This window comes from Zootoca vivipara, chromosome 2 (assembly GCF_965207765.1).
Source record: "Zootoca vivipara chromosome 2, rZooViv2.hap1.1, whole genome shotgun sequence".
Classification (NCBI taxonomy): Eukaryota; Metazoa; Chordata; class Lepidosauria; order Squamata; family Lacertidae; genus Zootoca; species Zootoca vivipara.
The window spans coordinates 48324364-48342932 of NC_142584.1; the positions used below are offsets into that span (position 1 = coordinate 48324364).

The window sequence follows — 18569 nt, forward strand, 5'->3', positions numbered from 1 at the left end:
TCAGTGTTCCTCTAGTAGAAACATAACACACACACACATGCCATCTGATGAGTGCGTTGTGCAAGATTCTGCCTGGAAGATCCTGACTATGGAGAGACAAAGTTTTATATGCTCCTCCATCTGGAGAATTTATTGTGTACCGAGTACTAGATAATGATCTAGTACTGCCCTGTATTTACACAGATTGGTCAAGGTTACCTAATAAGGCTACTACTAATTTTAGCTGTTGATCTGGGGTGGGGAGAGAGCGAGAGAGATAATATGCCTTTATTTTCCTTAGGACACCTTGTGCTAAATATTCCGGGTCTGGCAAACCCTGCTTATAGTCATTCTCTTGCCTGTGGTCACCTCTGCATTGTGTAAAGAAGAGTTGGCAGGTGGGCAAAGACCGCTGACCCAACATACGATGAGCTGGGAGTTCAGAGATTTCCACCAGCAGGTTTCTGAAATGCCACCACCTGGGGCTGCGATATATGCATTGCCATTCCTCAGTGGATGAAGAGCTGCATTGTTTGTTCCTTGGGGGCCTCTTAGGTCTTGGCCAAGCTCAGAAGGCAGGTTACAACGGGGGTGTGGTACTGGTGCACATGGACCAAAGGTTCAAAGGGGCCAGAAGCAGGTGACTGGGCTGCTGGTGGTGAGATGATGCCATCGAGCAGTTTACCTTGAACTGCGGAGCTGACTCTGGTGCTAAGGCTTTAAAGGACTTGGTGGATCTTGACTGGTTTATGGCATCAGATGACTGTATTCAGGCCATAAGTGAAGTCTAGAGGGGCACCCTTGACCCACAGATTTAATCTGCTTAGATTGCTGTCAAACCAGGGTGCTAGTAGTTCAGGAGGGTTAGGCACTAAAGATCTACCTGTTGGGGGCCTGGGTTTGAGCCCACCTGCCCCCATTTCTAGTTGCCTTTCCTTCATCATTTTGTCTGCAGTTGTGCATATTTGAGTGGGGATGGTTTAGAAATTTATTGTCTTAATACTTCACCTTATCTTGGGTAGCAATCCATATTCATGATTTCATTTTAACATTTTGATTAGACTATTAGTACATCATTTTACTTGGCACATAACTCTTAACACCCAATAGCACAAATTATACTACCAGCTGTAAGGAAATAGCACTCTGTACAGGGTTCACAGTTGTGCAACTGCTGTTCCAGTAGCCTGGTTCTCATGTAACACTACACCATGTTTTAGTGCTGTGTGCATGAGTTGGAGTTAACATGAGTGAAGATTCATGTTTGTATGTGTTCTCGTCTTCTCTTTCCACATAGCCAGGAGGAAGACTTCTGCGGAGCTGTGTTTTGCTTTGCTTTAATTTTGGCTTTTCTTGTTGTGTGAAACAAACACCGCCTGATTTCTACTCAACCAAACATCATAGAATCATTGCAGAGTTGGAATTGCAGAGTTGGAAGGGACCATCAGGGTCATCTAGTCCAACCCCCTGCAATGCAGGAATCTTTTGCCCAATGTGGGACTTGAACCCACAACCCTGCAATTAAGAGTCTCCTGCTCTACCGACTGAGCTATCCATCGGTATATCTCGTAAAAACCATGATCTCTGCTTCATGTTACACAAGAAACTGAGATTAAGGGAGAGCAAAAGTAGCTTCTGCACAAGTCCTTCTGGCTCACGGGAGGAGAGGTTCTGTGTGTATAAGCCCATTGCTTTGCTCATGCACTTGGTTGAAAACCATGGTTTGGTGTCAGGTGTGAACATGGTCACTATCTTTTTGCTGTTGGCAATACTTTCTTACACTGTTTCCTCTACTTTTATGATACAGGCCAAAAACAGAGAGACGGGTGCCTTAGCTGCTGCCAAAGTCATTGAGACCAAGAGTGAAGATGAGCTGGAGGATTACACGGTGGAGATTGAGATCCTTGCGACTTGTGACCACCCTTACATTGTAAAGCTGCTAGGAGCCTTTTATCATGACGGCAAACTATGGGTAAGATTAATACACTCGTAGAATCATAGAGTTGGAAGAGACCACAAGGGCCAAGCAGGAAACACCATCAAAGCATTCCTGACATATGGCCATCAAGCCTCCGCTTAAAGACCTCCAAAGACGGAGATTCCACCACACTCCTTGGCAGCAAATTCCATTGCTCTCTTCTCTTTCACGTCAAAATAGCCTCCGAACGCTGCTAGGAAGTTGTGAGCTTGAGAATAAGACATTGCCTGAAAATGAACATAGGTTGGCTCTAAGTACAGTGGTACCTCTGGATGCGAACAGGATCCATTCTGGAGCCCCGTATGCATCCAGAGCAGTACTTAACCTGAAGTGCCAAATCTGTGCATGCTCCTCGCGCGATTTGGTGCTTCTGCACATGCACGTGACGTCATTCGGTGCATCTGCGCATGCGCGAATCACCGAACCCAGAAGTAACCCGTTCCATCTTAACAGGGAGGCGGCTGGAAAAGAGCTGGCGGAGTGGGGTGGGTCTCTGAAGTTGAAGAGCCCTTGGAATCCCCTCCACACTCAAGGAGGGACTTGAAGCGATAGGAGCAGCTGGATCTGCCTGTCAGGAGAAGTCATCAGGTGATTGTGTGTCCCGCGTCTGTGGCTACACTGTTGCTCCAACTTTCTGTGATGGAGCACAGGTTTGCAGAGGGCACAAATCCTTAATCCCTCAAACTAAGGGCCAAAAGCCCAGATAAAATGGAAAAGGTTTGCCTGGTGCATAAAACTAGACAAAGAGGTTATCAGGTGAGCCTTCCTGGGGAGAACATTCCCAAAGTAAGGAGCCATCACTAAAAAGGCTCGTTCTCATGTTACCACCCTCCAGATAACCTGTGGAGGGGGAAAGTGGAGAAAGGCCTTAGATGGCAATTGCAGGGTCCAGGTAAGTTCATGTGAGGAAAAGCTTTCAAAATTCGGTGGGAAGGAATTTGTCTTCAGGTATACGACCATTTTCTAGAGCCACTATGAAAGGACAATATGTTATGCATTTCCTCTTGCAAAGACAGCAGAAAGTATTCAGAGCTTTTCTTTAGAGGGTGTGTGTATTAAAAGCATAACGATGATTGTTTTAAATATTGGCTCTAAAACCTGGAGAGAACCTTTTCCAAAACATTCCTGGCTTTACGATGTGGAAATCAAAAGAGCTACATAAAGAAAATGGACCTTGTCCAGTCAGAATATATGTAATTGGAAGAAATTACCCAAGTTCACCTAATTATTAGTGAAGAGATGGTGGTTGGGTTTGGGCAGGAGGTTGCACATTGGGGCTTTTTGGAAGGAAGTATTTAAGCAATGCGATTGGAGTAGGCTACAGGGACAAGGAGGGGAATGACTCACAGGGTAGCCCCTCTCCCCAGCTGCCTAGAACATTGATTCTAATCACATTTTCTTGGAAGGAGACACTCTTGCTTAAAGATATGTAATCGCTGTATTCAGCCTTTTCTAGAAAGCCGTAAAAGATCTAGATTTTTTTTTTAAGTGATTGGCATGCTGAACTGATAAGTTGCATAAAAAAATGGCTCAAAGGAGATGATGTAGGTGGAATAGGTAGCCTCTTGCCTGCTCCTGCTTTATTCATTGTGGTGGCCTATCGCTCCTGATACAGGAACAGCTATGAACAATGGCTTCCACGTTTCAAATAAGACGTTAGCAGTTGGAGGGCTTTGCTCAGTTTTGCAATAGAAAATGCGTCTGACTCCCACTTGCAAGCTGTTACAGTTTTTGGCTCTTATATTTATTCTTCAGACCCTTTTCTCTTGCATGATGGCTTTTTCATGCACAACCCTAAAATGCTTTTCAGCCTCTCTACCATTTGTCTGTGCATGTGGGTGCTATTTATAATGAGATGCAAATCAGGAAGGAACCATTTTAGTGAATATTCTAGACCACACAGATTTTATGGTCATGTTTACAAACCAAAGAGAGTTTCCTTCACTCGTTCCTACGGATTTGTAACGGTGAGAGTAGAATGTATATTTGTCAAGTGAGGTGTGCTTTCTTTTCAAGGTCATTTAAAAAAAAAGCTAATGTCCAATTTTCTTTTAAAATATGTACATGATTTAGTTTGATTCTCTTAACCAGATCATGCCCAGGTTTCTGCCATTCACAACGGTAGATTCAATTCCCTGCTGGTGTCTGAATTCCTGTCCTCTTGTTCCCCCTCCACACACTGAGCTGGTTTGCAAGATACGGTAATACAAAATATGCCTTCGCAAAGCCACCTGAATGTTCTGGTTTACAGGTAACAGCTCATATCCACTTTCGCTCCTCTGTTTCTTTTGACTGCTGTGCTGAGCTGAGCCAAGAACAAACCATGGTTACAGCTTATGACAGGGGTCCCCAAACTAAGGCCCGGGGGCCGGATGTGGCCCAATTGCCTTCTAAATCCGGCCCGCGGATGGTCCGGGAATCAGCATGTTTTTACATGAGTAGAATGTGTCCTTTTATTTAAAATGCATCTCTGGGTTGTTTGTGGGGTATAGGAATTCATTCATATTTTTTTTCAAAATATAGTCCGGCCCCCATAAGGTCTGAGGGACAGTGGACCGGCCCCCTGCTGAAAAAGTTTGCTGACCCCTGGCTTATGATAAGTTAAGAGAATGCTTCAGAGTGTGTTGGGCCGACATGGTAAGCCAAACCTAAGCCAAAGCTTAGCTCAGAATGGTGCAGCAGTAAAAATTACTAGAGAGGAACAAAGTGGCAATGAGCATGATCTTGCAAAGCCAATGATTGGCTTATGTGTCATACCAATGGGGCTCATTCAATCAACATGTGAAAAGTAGCAGGATTGTGGCAGGTGACCCCGCTGCCAACCTGTGCGTTGCTAAGAGTCCCACTCCCAAACTGTGTGTGTTCAGTGGAAGATAAGGGCAAGTCCTACTCAGGTGCGTAGTTGGGAGTCGTCATGGCATAGCTCCTCATTGAACGGATTGGCTTCATGCAAGATCACACACAGGTTGGCAGCAGAGCCAGCAGCTGTGATCACACTCCCCTCCCTGCCCCAATGTGTGAAGCAGGGCCGTGCCATTATCTCCTGCAGAAGTTTATTTGCCTGGAGCTAAGCTCTCGTCTATAAAGACATGTCTGCATGAGGCTATTTTCACTTATCTTGTCCTTGCAAGCAGCGCTGCACCTGTGCTGTGACACACACACACACACACACTGGCTAATTGTCTCTTATCCTCCAAATGGCAGATTTGGGGTGATGTGTAGCACCATTGTGGTTAGCAGGAGCTCCCAGGGTAGAACAACACTCTGCACCCTGTGCAGTGCTTCCTGATTCAACTCCCCCAACACTTCAGGTTGTGGCCTGCAGAAATAATGTTGGAAAGGCAAGGAACTCCAGTGTGGGCATGTCCTGAGGAAGAAGGCATTTAGCAGGTCTTTGGAAGCTGTCACGTCTTCAATAAAAACATGTTTTTAAGGTCAAATTGAAGCATCAGGCCTGCAGTTCAAGCATCAGCATGTAGATGTTCATGAATCAGCAAAGCTCTTATCTTGTTGTTTTATTAATACAGAGCAGTGCTTTAAAGGAAGTTGATTAAATTAGAGTGTTGGGTTTTGGTACAGGCTTGCTTGTATCCTTTTGAAAATTATGACTTAGCTCTCTTTGTTGATTAAAATGCAAGCATATCTGCATTTTAACCAGGCATCCGTTTTGCAGAGAGATCACTCAAACAAGACCATCCCTTATCAGATGTAGGTTTTATTGGCAAAGTAGGCATTTTTCTTTTATTCATTTGCAAATTGTATTGCTTTGTATTATCATGCATTTATATAAACAGCACACCATCTCACCCACCCTACCCTATAACTTTTCACAAATACTAATGTCAGGGGTTGTTGTGGCTACTCTTGAGTAACGACTCTCCACATCTGCTTGTCTTTAATATGTTTTTATTTGTGCATATTATTTACAGTGCAAAGTGTCCGTAAATCATGTCTGCTCAGTCTTGAGTCAGAACCTCGCAATGGCTGCTTTCTGTTTCGCGCCCAACATAACAGCCTGGGAACCCCAAAGCACCTCCCCTTGGTCCTACGGGGAGCTGTTTGTCTCAATTCAGGCATTGGGGGGAAGGGTCTTCCTTCTGATTGCTTGCCGGTCTCTTCCTCCCCAGCTCTCTCCCCCTCCCCTCGGAGCAGGGGCTGACTGAGGCTGCCAGAGCCTTGGGTCTCCCTTTCTGTTTCCTGACTCCTGTAACCTGATCCGCTGCTGGACTTACTGCTCTGCGAGGAACTCGACCTGATGGGGGGGGCTGTTCCCTATAAGCCTTCCCCCTTACTGCTAACAAGAAATTACGTATACAGGAAGAAATAGTTAAATGTGAACATGGAGGGTGGGAGAGAGAATTGGTGCAATGCCACAGTATGGAACTGGGCTGTCCAGTCACCAGCACCATTTGTGAGATGGCAGAGGACATCCACTGTACATCCTCTCAGGGGATGCCAACCACATTGTCACTACTGTAGTGTGTTTGCCCTGTCTGCTCCTCAAGGTGCTTGGAGCACCTTGCACCAGATTGCAGCTGTTGGGGCTGGCTAGGCAGGTGTAAGGAAGATGAATGGGAATGACATAGTTTCTCTTCCTCCAATCCCAGGGGACCAAGCAGCTGCTGCTGCTTTTGGTTTATGCATGGAGCAGGAAGCAGGAGACAGCCACAAGAAATCCATGGCCACTTTGTAAGTGGTGCAGCTTCTTACCTAGGGAAGAACAATATATAGATGACCAGAACATGCATTTCCCCCTCTGATGTGGGCTAATTGAAGGAGTCATGTGTTGCTACAACACTTCCTTCTGGTCAGAGGGGCAATAATACGTCCCCAGTACTAAATTTCCCACATATTTCTCCTTGTAGGCTATTTTGTTCAGGGGAAAAAATAAAGCATTATGCCTGAGCTCCCTAGTGAATAGCACCCTTGTATTGTTAGAGAATAATGGCAAAATGGAAGCAATCTGTTTTACAGAGAGCTGGTTATTTAAATTCCACCTACTGAATACTTGTGTGCCAGACAAGCTGTTGACATTTGAATTCTCTCCCCCCCCCCCCTCCAAACGAGGTTTGTTTTGTGGTATTCTGTGAAATCACCAGAAATCTGCTATGGCTTTGTGAGATCACGTGAGTGCCTAGAAAGTCTGTGTGGAGCTTTTGGTCTGGAGAGAGAGAGAGAGAGAGAGAGAGAGAGAGAGAGAGAGAGAGAGAGAGAGAGAGAGAGATTGTAGTGCTGTGAAGCTGGTCTGTAGTCATAAAGAGCAGGTCTCCTAAATACTTATATCAGCAAACAAGTTTGACCTGGGACCTTTTTTTTATAAGGATCAGGGAGTGCTATCTATTGTGCTATCTACTGGCGCATGCAGCATACTGGCTTCTTGGTGCATGAATACTCCTTTTGCCTAGTATGTGTATGGTTTCCTCCTCCTGGCCAGAGCAGAATCCTTGCGCCACCACTTGTTCAAGAGGTGCTGCTGTTTGGCCAAGTTCTTTGGCCAAGCCCTTCCTGTGTTGGCCATTATATGACCTATTAACCCTGAGCTCCCTCTGTTGCTTGTGATTAGGTGAGGTTTATATTGCGGAAGCTATTCAACGGGATTATGTACAGCAGGATATAAGACCTTATTCACAGTTAAGATTTCTAGGGACTTGCACTGATCAATTGTATTTGCTGTGCAATATTTTAAAAATTACAGAGATCAGAAAAGGAGTTGACTGACTCTCCCATCTGTGCTTTATCACTGATCTAGTAAGGTCCACTTTAGGGCCAGTCCTCTCAGAACTGATTGCTGCTGTTCAAATACAAGCAATTCTGTTTATTTACACTTGCCACAAAAAGAGGTAGGATTCTGCATTATTTTAGCTGTAACAGATGTCAATTTTACAGACGGTTCTTGCACTAGGGCATTTAATTTCTTTCTTTCTTTCTTTCTTTCTTTCTTTCTTTTAAAAAACCTTTATTTATTTCTTTTAAAACAGTAATTTTAATTCCTTTCTTATACGGAGATGAATTGCATATAGGGTAGTGCTTTCAGAAGGCTGGAATAGTTTTCACAGAGAATTTGGCTGTAAATTCTGAGAGTTTCAGAGAAGCAGAGGGAGCACACCCAATAATATGTGTGTGTACCGGTATACTGTTCAGTGTTTTCCCCCCTGCAGGATTAATAGTTGAGTGAATTGCCAGTTTGTAAGAGGAGGGACCAAAGGTCATGAATTCTTCACATAGGAAGGGTGGTGCCAAGCTTGCAACACTAATCTTTGCTTTCTCAGCAGTTAAATTGCCATGCCAAAGAGTTTAAATCCCCTTTGGTGAAAGGAGTGGAGGTTGTGTTAAAAGGTTTGAATGGGTGGAATTTATCTCCCCTGTTAGAAGTTGCAAGGCTGTCTCAAAAAGATGCTAATTCAAGCATCCATTTAAAAGGCATTATTTGGATTGCTGAGCCATGAGAGTCTCTTCTTTAAGGTCATGTATTTTAACTTCTAATATAATAATGACCAGTTTAAAAGCCCCACCCAACAATAAAGGAAAACTTATTCAGAATTCCATGGTGGAATGGATTATGATGTACAGGTATTTAGGGGTGACCTTCCACTTACCGCTACCATGCCTGAACCAGAAATCAACCATGGTTGATACCAGAAAGAAATGAGATTCTGACTAAACATTAGGAAGAACTTTCTGACAGTAAGAGCCGTTCAACAGGGGAAGTGGTGGCCTCTCCTACTTTGGAGGTTGGATGGCCATCTATCAGCGATTCTTTAGCTGTGATTCCTACATTGCAGGGAGTTAGTCTGTTGGGTTCTCTTCCAACTCTACAGTTCTAGGCTGGAGTTAGAATAGAGAGCATGACAATTGTTCCAAGTGTGGCTGGTTAGAGCCTGTTGACTCCCCTTTCCTTATTGCAGCCAGGGCGTAGCCAGGAGGGGGCAGGGGCAGCTGCCCCCCCCAAAAAATCTAGTAAATAAAAAAATGAAGTAACTGACCAATTGCATCACAGATAACTCAGTTCTGCTCCCCTTAACATAAAGCCTGTCCCCCAATAAATCCTAACTACGCCCATGTCTGCCCTCCAGCACAAAATGCAGCTGGGTGCCATTTTGGAAGAAGCACAGAAACCATCCAGACCTTGTTTCTTTCCCCAGTTAAATTTGATCATGTAGGTTTTGCTGATAGGCACAACCTTTAAAGAAAAGTACTGCTTAATTATGTGTTCTGCAGAGTGGAATGTACATAACATCCTGTTTAGTGCTAGAAGGCAAACTTTGACATAAGAACTATTAGAACTTCATACATTTGGAACTATTAGAGCTTGTACTGCAACTTAAACTGGATTTCTGAGCTGTAGGGAGACTGTGTAGCTTGAAACAAACAGTCCCCGCCCATATTTATTCTTAATTGCAAATTGTTTTGTGTGATTTTTTTTTAATATGTAAGGTTCTCTGTCTTCCTCCCCTGCATCCTGTATACACTGACTTTTCTACCCTCTTTATGCCTTACTTCATTGTACTAAATTGACTGGCACACTCCTTTCTCCCCATCCCGTCCCAAACCCAAATAAGGCTAGGTAAATATCGTAACATGGCTAATATTGATCCAAGCTAAGCTGGGGTTAGTCCTCTCCAATCTTCTACAAACTGGTCTCAAACTGGCTCCACCTAAAATTCTATATCCACTCAATACTGAAGGAAGGCAGCTGAATTTAAACGAATTTAAAGATGAGATAGCAAATCACAGCACAGAGAATAACAAAGGCTGTGCCTAGCAAGTAGAAATCTGTAACTGAAATATGAACTTCTCCCAGTATGAAAACTACAGTCACAAATATACCTTCATGCATGCAGCACAAGACTAAAAGAGAGAGAATGCAGCCACCGTAATCAGATTAGCAAGATTCAAAGTTATTTGAGTTGACTCATTCCAAACTGATGCGACTGTTTTGACTCTACAGTTTCTCATCTCAGCAATTCTAGGGCAGCAGAAAGTAACCGCAAGGAAGCGAAATGTCTCAGTGAGGGAAACTAGGGTTAGTAGGGTGATTATTTCAGAGCAAGCCCACTGGCTTGTTTGAAATATTTCAGTGGCATTAATATATTACATATCTGAGGACAAGATTTCCAGTGTACATTGGTCTTAATTGCGTAGGTAGGGAGGAGAGAGAGACTTTTTGAAAGCTCCAAGTTGGAAATAGGTTTATGTTGGCACACAGTTAAACCTGGACTCCACAATAGTATCCAGTTTCCTTGACCCTCCCTGGGTGAAAGAAACTTGCTTCTCTCCATGAAGATCCCTCTTGGATTACAAGGGGAGCAAAGCCCTAGGCTTATTAGTTGTTTTCACCAACCCTGAGGGTGGCATAAGACATAACCTGTCAAATTTTATAATATAGCTCGCCTGTCTTATCCTGAGCTAGTTAGGACCACAGCTCAGTGTTAGAGCACATACTCTGCATGCAGAAGGTCCTGTGTTCAGTGAGGCTGGCATTGCACCCTGCCTGAAGCCTGGCGGGCTGCTGTCAACCAGGGTCAACAGTGCTGGACTAGATGGGCCTAGTGGTCTGACTAAGGCAGTTTCCTAGGATCACAGGGCCTGCTGCCACAATGCAAGGAGCACACTGCTCAATTGGTAGCAGCCAGCAAAATGAGTCTGAGTGTCGCTCATTCCACAAAGGCCTCTACTGGAGCAGGACCTGAGCCTGAAGCGGAAGTGGACAAGGCTTAGCTATGCCTTTTGGCTTTCTTCTCTGGGAGGAATGTTGGAATGCCTGTCATGCAGTTGCTAAAGGCACTGGGGCCTCTGTCACCAAAGGAAGCGGCACACCTAGTTGGCAAACATTTGACTTGCCTTCGATTTATATTATTTGGAGCCGTGTGAGACAAAGGGCAGGATTTGCAGACTAAAGTGGCAGGCAGCATTCAAGAAGTTTTGAAATCTAGGAGAGCAATTACTAATCAGATTGAGGTATGGGCAGTTTGATTCTTTTTAAGATGATGGAGATTACATGGGAGAAGGGGGAGGAGACCAGAGAACAGCCAGGTACCAGCATTGCTTGCTTTTTAAACAAGGAAGCAGAAATGCAAAGAATGTGCTTTTGGCATTACTCTTTTCTTCTTTGTCTCTCTCAAGAGTCAAAGGTTGAAGTCATGTTGTCTTCCCAAGCACTCGTTCATCCCTTGTTCTGAGCAAATGGTTTGCATCCACCCCATATGAACAAACTGTTCACCCAAGAATGCTCCTGGATTTCTGTATCTGTTGAAGTGAACTCTAACCCATTCAGCTTCATGCAATAATAAATCTGTTAGACTTTGAGATGCTCCAAGACTCTGCCATAAGCTATCAAAGAGTCAGTGGCTACTCCAGAATTTTCTGTGCACTTAGTTTTCAAAGCATTCCTTTTTTTCTTTCTTTTTTACAGATGTAAACTTATGATCTATGTCAGAAATGACATTTAAATAATGCTAACAGGACTTTCCCCATTACGTTTTCAAGTACTTACCTGTAATAAACACCTTCTGTCATGCTATAATAACTGTGTTTTTATTGGGGGGGGGTGTTTCCAAGTACATGGGCAGCAAACAGTAAAATTACTTTTCACGGGTTTAGTTACTGATTACTGAGAGTGGTTTCGGTCTCACTGTACAGTCAGCCCTTCAGCACTAACAAGGTGATATATATCCTGATGGTGTTGTGACAAGAACCTGGCTCAAGCTGCTTTATAGATTGTGCCAGAACATGCTGTATAGATAGATTAACAGGAATGATCAGTGCATGGGAATTTATTAGTGCATGAGTCAGGAAATACTTGACACAGTTGAAATGTTTACTGCAACAAAGCAAAGATCCATGGCACATGACAGTGAACAAAGGTCACTCCATTGGGGTTCTCCTGTCGCAGAAAAATTAGCCATTCCTGAGTGATAATAGAATAACAATGATGATAATAGAATTTGCAGATCACTAAATATTTGTTGCTGTGAGTGCTGCTAAAAGCATGCATATGCAGAATATATGCACTTCTCACTCCAGAGTAGGAGAAACCAATGGGGGGTGGGGAATCATTCAAATCAGGTGAATAGTCACTTGATGGATAAGGAATGGGTGTGTTTCTGTGTGTATATATGGTTTTAATTTCATTTTAGTTCATTTATATTCAAGGCAACATGCTGGGGTTCCCAGCATGGACCAGAGAGACTGGCTTAGTTTTAGCAAGGTAGCTGCATCATTTGCCCTCAGCCTATGCCCTAAACCACAGAGCCTAGGGCTTGCCGATCAGAAGGTCGGCGGTTCAAATCCCCGCCACGGGGTGAGCTCCCGTTGTTCAGTCCCTGCTACTGCCAACCTAGCAGTTCGAAGGCACGAAGTGCAAGTAGATAAATAGCTACCACTCCGGCAGGAAGGTAAATGGTGTTTCTCTGCACTGCTCTGGTTCACCAGAAGCAGCTTAGTCATGCTGGCCACATGACCCGGAAGCTGTACACCGGCTTCCTCGGCCAGTAAAGCGAGATGAGCACCACAACCCCAGAGTCGTCCGCAACTGGACCTAACGGTCAGGGGTCCCTTTATCTTTACCTTTACACGGGTTACCAATTTGCTTAGTTCGGGCCCTGAAACTCGATACTAGTGTCACCAAAATGATACCCCGACTTCAGTGCTGCCTCAGTTCCCAAACGGATAGCCCTTCCCCCAAAAGACAGTGGTACTTCCAGGCCACTCAAAAGCTGAAATTTGGCACATATGTAATCTTAAGTCATTCCAAGTACAAGATACGTCTCGAAACAGGGCAATGTCACAAAGGAGGGGGCATGAAGTGTACTCCTGAATATATTCCTTGTAATCCAGCACAGAGCAAGCCAGTCTGCACATAGAACAGAGTGTTGAAGTTTTTGGAGTTGGCTCCTTCCCTGGACTGAGATTTGGGATAGGGGGCACTTTTAGCTGCAGCCAGAAACATAGATCACCACTTGCAAAATATGATGGGGTATGTGCATGTGATGTATAAATACCCGATCCCTTAGTTCAGACTCCAGTGTAGCTAACCCTTTTACTTCATAGACATGTTCAAGACAAATTATTGAAATTCAAGACTGATTGGTTGTGATGTCAAGGGGTGACTTTTAGGGGCTTCAAGGGAATGTTGTGATGGGCAAAAAACATTATTTTTAGCACAGTTACAAAACAACAGGCAAACCCCTGAGAACCAGCTGCAAGCTTCATCTTCAAATTAAAGCAGAAAAAGGAGCATTTTGAGTTTTAGGATGCTTCTGAGCTGTTGTTTCCACGTCAGCTCTCAACTATGACAACTATTTCATCCTGTTGGCAAGTTCCTGTATCTGGAGCAGCCCTCTCTGTTCAAGCTGCAATCGAAACCTGTAAACAAATGCATAAGTGGAGTCGTGAGCACTGAAGCTGCTTCAGATGGGCCTGCAGGTACAGGGAGCATATGGGGGCTGTTTTCATTTTGTGTAAGAGGGCAGTGATATGAAAGAAACTTTCCTGTGGGCTGAAGTCAAGGCTTTGTTTTCTCCCATTTACTCTGTGGGAGGTCTTGAGGGACATGATCGGATGGGCGTTCTTCTTCGGGGTTAGGCAGATGTCAGAGTAACGTAATAGCTAAGAGAATCAGCTGCAAACCAGGAAGTCTCTTGTTCCCATCCTCACCTCTGCGGTGAAAACTTTCTTGGTAGTCCCTTCTCAGCCTCAACCTCGCTGCATCTACAGCGTGAGGATAATAATATTGAACAACCCTGCATGATTATTGCAACAACTATTTGAATAAAGAGCTTTATAATTGTGTGGCAGTAGCAATATTTCTGTTTGGAAGAGCTGTAAGTTAGACAGTCCTGATTTGGTGTGAGATCTCATGTGCTGTTTATTATGCTGTTCTTAAGCAGCAAGCTTCCGAGTTTGACTTAAAACACCTTACAATAACATTTTTGAAGTAGGGACCTGTGCCCAACAGCAAGTTGCTCTGCTGTGCCAAAAATAACAATAGCAATAAAAAAAATAGTTGGGAGTGTGACTTAGTTTTGAGGAAGAAGAAGCTGGTTTGTTCCAAGAAGAGGGTTTTGTTGTTGTTGTTGTTCTGTCCGATAGCAAACGAGCTGTACTCTGCAATATAATTTCCAGCTGCCCATTTAAATATTTCTTTTTTTGACAGATCATGATTGAGTTTTGCCCTGGTGGAGCAGTAGATGCTACTATGCTGGGTAAGTAACATGACGCATCTTAACAATGAAGCCCCTTTTGAGGTCTTTCAGCACATTGAATGTGTTCTGGTCATTCCTCCACTCCCATCCCTGCAGAAAAGCAGAGCATTAGGTTTCTGTCCAAAACATGCATGTGAACAGGCTGAAACTGATCATGTGCACACATGAGGAATTAGGGAGGGGGAAGACATCTGCCATCAAGGAATGTATTATTTTCCACGGCTTGACTCAGACCCAACACAAGAAGCAAGCATGTGGCTGCTGTGCTTTCCCAGACCATGTTATGGTATTTGGGGGTGAAGGTGAGGAGAAGGGGTCACAGCAGCTACTGCTTTTAAAAGAGCAAGGCCACACGAAGGCTGTCTTGTAGCGATGGGACATAGCTTAGATTTGCTCTGGCTGAGTTTTCAAGAACAGTAGCTATGGCAGGGGGTTGTGTGAGTTTGCCAATCTTCCTGGACGGGGGAGAAAGGGACCTTTCAGTTTCTCAGGATCTGAGTCTCCTATTTGATCAGGCAAATCATATCTCATTTCACAGGTACCCTCCAGGTTTGGGGATTTGCTTTTAGAGGAAAATGGGGGAGCAGGAGGGGGAACTGAGCTATATTTCAAAGGCCTAGATCATGTCTGGCATCTATGCTCCAGGCAGCAGGTGATGAAGCTACGTACTCTTACAGGAGGCAAGGTGCAGAGGTCACAAGTCTAAACTCCCAGCCTGTGGTTTTCAGGAAAGAAGGGCGGGGACATTAAATTCATGACCAGTCATTGGGGGGGGGGAGGTGAATGAATTCAAAGTGTGCATTTTGTATTTGTTATGATTTTCCCTCCATCACAGCTAACCACACAGACAGTTGGGATGCAGAGGATTGGCATCCTGCAAATTCTCTTAGACAGCTTTTGGTATCTTTGGGAAACCTACTGTATTTAGTGGTATTCAACTCTGTCTTACTCAGAGCAGTCTTACATGGAGTACTCCTATTGAAATTAAGGGCCTACCCTGAGTAAAACTTAATTGAATTTGCCATTCCTCTACGCAACAGCAGCGGCAAGAATATTAGTCGCCAAGTATTGGAAAAAAACAAATTCCCAGTATTAGGGAATGGCAAGAAAAGGTGATTAGTTATATAGAATTGGCCAAATTAACAAATTCCATCAGAGGGGGTAGCATTCAAAAGCTTAGATATAATTGGGAAAAATTTGGAGATTATTTGAAAAGACTTGGATTTATATCAAATATTCTGTAAAGATCCCAAGGGATAATTAAAAGGAAGCAGTCGAAAAAGAAGTGAATTTATTAGCCCGGGAGGATGACGAGTGGAAGCCAATCTGAATATGAATTTATATAAATTAATAAAAGCCATTAACATTAGATAGTATAGGTGATTTAAATATTCGATTTTGATATCTGTTAGTAGATCTATGTAAAAAGAGGTATGTAAGATTTGTTTGGTTTGTTTATATATTTTATTGCTTAAAATTATTGTTTGTATGTATTTTAATTGTATGGTTTTGTTTGAAATTCCAATAAAGATTTAAAAAAAATTTTTTTTAAAAAAAACTTAATTGAATTTCACCCTTCAGAAGAAGCATAGGAGCAGAAACGCTTACCCTGAAAAAATGATCTCCTTACCACTACTGTACATTGAATTCTACCCATATATCTGAGGGAATGCCAGCCCCATTTTCTTTTTCCCTCAGGGTCTCCCTACATCTGGGATGGGGAACCAGTGGCCCTCCAGGTGTTTTGGGGCTCAAACTCTCATCACCCCCATCTAGCATATGGTCCAGCAAAATCTGGAGGGTCACAGGGTCTACCTGGCCTAAAATCACTATTTCCCTAATAAAAGTGTAGGTGAAAGAGAAACCACCAACTGAAACAAATACGGCTCTCCCAATGTCCAAAGCAAAGGCTTATTGCTCATGAACAGAAACAATTGTCTTGAAACGCCTCATCTACGTTCACTGTGTTCTAGTAGAGCAAGATGAGATATCATATGTACTGTATGTTGTATTTTACTCTTAACCTAGTGGCTATGTTCCTTGAAGCTAAATTTAGGAGCCTTTTCCGACTGCCTCTGTTTTATAGAACTGGATCGAGGCTTGACCGAACCCCAGATCCAAGTGGTTTGCCGCCAGATGCTAGAAGCACTAGATTACCTCCACAGCAAGAAGATAATCCATCGAGACCTGAAGGCAGGCAACGTGCTGCTGACCCTGGATGGAGACATCAAGCTTGGTGAGGCAAACTAGTTAGCCCTTGTGTAAGATGGGTGCAAAGCTGCTTCCTGCACACAGTGAGATGAGTGGCTGAAAACAGTGGCTGCAGAGTTGTTGTTGTTGTTATTATTATTATTTTAAACACAGCAACTGTAAGAGCTGTTGTGTGACCACATGAGAAAATTATGCATGCTTGGCTGCTGTAGAATAATCATTTGTTAGGTTTGTTGTCTCTCCACCCTTTTCCTCTGAGCAGCTGGGAGCCACGTTGTAGCCTTGCAACATCCCTGAGGGGTCATTTGAGCAGAGAGACAGAGACCTACTGAAAGCTACCCAGTAAGCTTCCTGGCCAAGCAGGGATTTTCAACCCTCTCTCAAGAAGATTTCAGACAGTATATTTACTTAGAAGTAAGTCTCACTACATTCACTGAGACTTACTCCCAGGTAACTGTGCATAGAATTAGACAGGACGAAAAGCAGAAACAATGTTAACTGGAAATACCAGTGGGGCCTCAAACAAAATTTTTGCAGTGTGGCGTGCTGCAAATTCTATACTACAGTCAGTTAGCAATGTGGTCTTTCAAAATACTCGATTACAGTACATTCAATTTATCCCACCCTCAGAATAACCAGTTAGGATTTGATATCTGTTCATATTCCTCTTTCTGTCTTGAGGGATGCCCCTTAGAGATGGTTTTCCTATTATTTTTGTACTTTTGCAAACTTTGAGTTTCCAGAAATGTACCAGTACTTAAAACCTATAATTGGTCAGTGTTGACATCAGCTAAATCTGTGAATGGAGAGGTGCTGAGGGTTATTTTTTGAAGCTTAATTAGAATATTTTCTCTCTTCACCCTAGAATTTGTAGGGTTCTAGAAACTGTCATGAAGTTACTTTGTATGGTACACTTTTCAAAGGCCCTCTTTTATAAACAGGATTGTGCTGATTAACTCTGGATGTGGACATAAATCCTCTGCATGCAAAATCAGTTTAATGCAGGCAGGCAGAGGGACATCGAGAAAGCAATTGCTTGCTCTGGTTAAGGTGCTGCAAGAAGCCTGAAGTGATCTTCCTGGCATAGGAGCAAAGTTCAGTTTCTGTATCAGAAGTTGGCCTCTTTTGCTGATGCTAGCTGTGATGATCCCCTTTTGAGAAGGTTTTCATTAGAATCACAGAATCGTGGAGTAGGAAGTGACCACCACAAGGATCATCGAGTCCTGCAATGCAGGAATATTTCACCCAACTTGGGGCTGAAACTCATGCTCTACTGACTGAGCTACACAGGGATGTTAGCATACTTTGAACTTTGGCCTTCCGTTTGGCTCCTGCTCAGAGTTGCTGAGCTAAAATTATGCCGGTTCCACCTCTTTGAATGATAGTACTCACCAGAATGGATGTTCTTCAGAATGGGGACAGGTTGTATTGGGTCCAGAAAGACTTAAAACAAAACAAAAAACCAACAAGAAATCTGGGGTCATCATTTGCAGAATTTAAAGGGGAGACTGATACGTGCAACTTTTTTCATTTTATATGGGATTGTGTATAAATTGATGTCTGCCACAGGAATTGGCATGTTTTCTGTGCAAGCTGGAGAGGGTGTAGTTTATTAGCGAGGACAGGGTGACGTTTCCTGAACTGCATCACCTTTTCAGTGGAAATTTTCTAGAAAGAGGAGGAAGAATAACCCTTAACACAAAATAGAACTGCAGACAACAGCAGGAAGCAGGAGAAAACAATTGATGGTTTGTTAGGATTTTGCTGAGGTATCCAACTACTTAACTGTTAAGATAAAGCAAAATGCTCCCCTAACCTGATGGGAAAATGAAAGCATCCCCTGTTATTGTGGCAGAATAAAATAAATAAATACTATTACCTTGGCTTTGGTGGGGCACAGTTAGCAAAAATCTGGTACAGTATTTAAACTTCTGACCCTCATTGGGACAGTCTCTTTTGTTGATGTGAGATGGATTTTGTTCCATGTGATTATTATGCATGTGTCATGGTTACCTAGAACTCCTCTATTTGTTGAAATCACGTTCCAGTTTGCATCTGCTGATGAAAAATGTGTCCAGTTACAAGTAGTCCTAGAGCTTGTCCACACTTCTGCTTCTCCCTTGCCTAGGAAGCACAGGTCTGAGCAGTTTCCCTCTTGCCCCACTCCTTTCCCAGGGGAGACAAGAGGAAGTGTGGAT

The 18569-nt window shown here is 43.5% G+C and overlaps 1 protein-coding gene across 2 annotated transcripts in view; it reads left to right on the forward strand.

The window, feature by feature from the left end:
• Positions 1-18569, forward strand: part of STK10 (serine/threonine kinase 10) — a 70495-nt gene that overhangs the window by 25009 nt on the left and 26917 nt on the right. The window contains exons 2-4 of one of the 2 annotated variants that reach the window (XM_035105292.3): positions 1787-1951; positions 14112-14160; positions 16247-16396. In XM_035105292.3, the coding sequence (XP_034961183.1) occupies positions 1787-1951; positions 14112-14160; positions 16247-16396 (364 nt within the window). Of the gene's footprint in view, positions 1-1786; positions 1952-13304; positions 13382-14111; positions 14161-16246; positions 16397-18569 lie in introns of those variants that run through there. The other variant, XM_088661837.1, reaches the window with a different exon arrangement.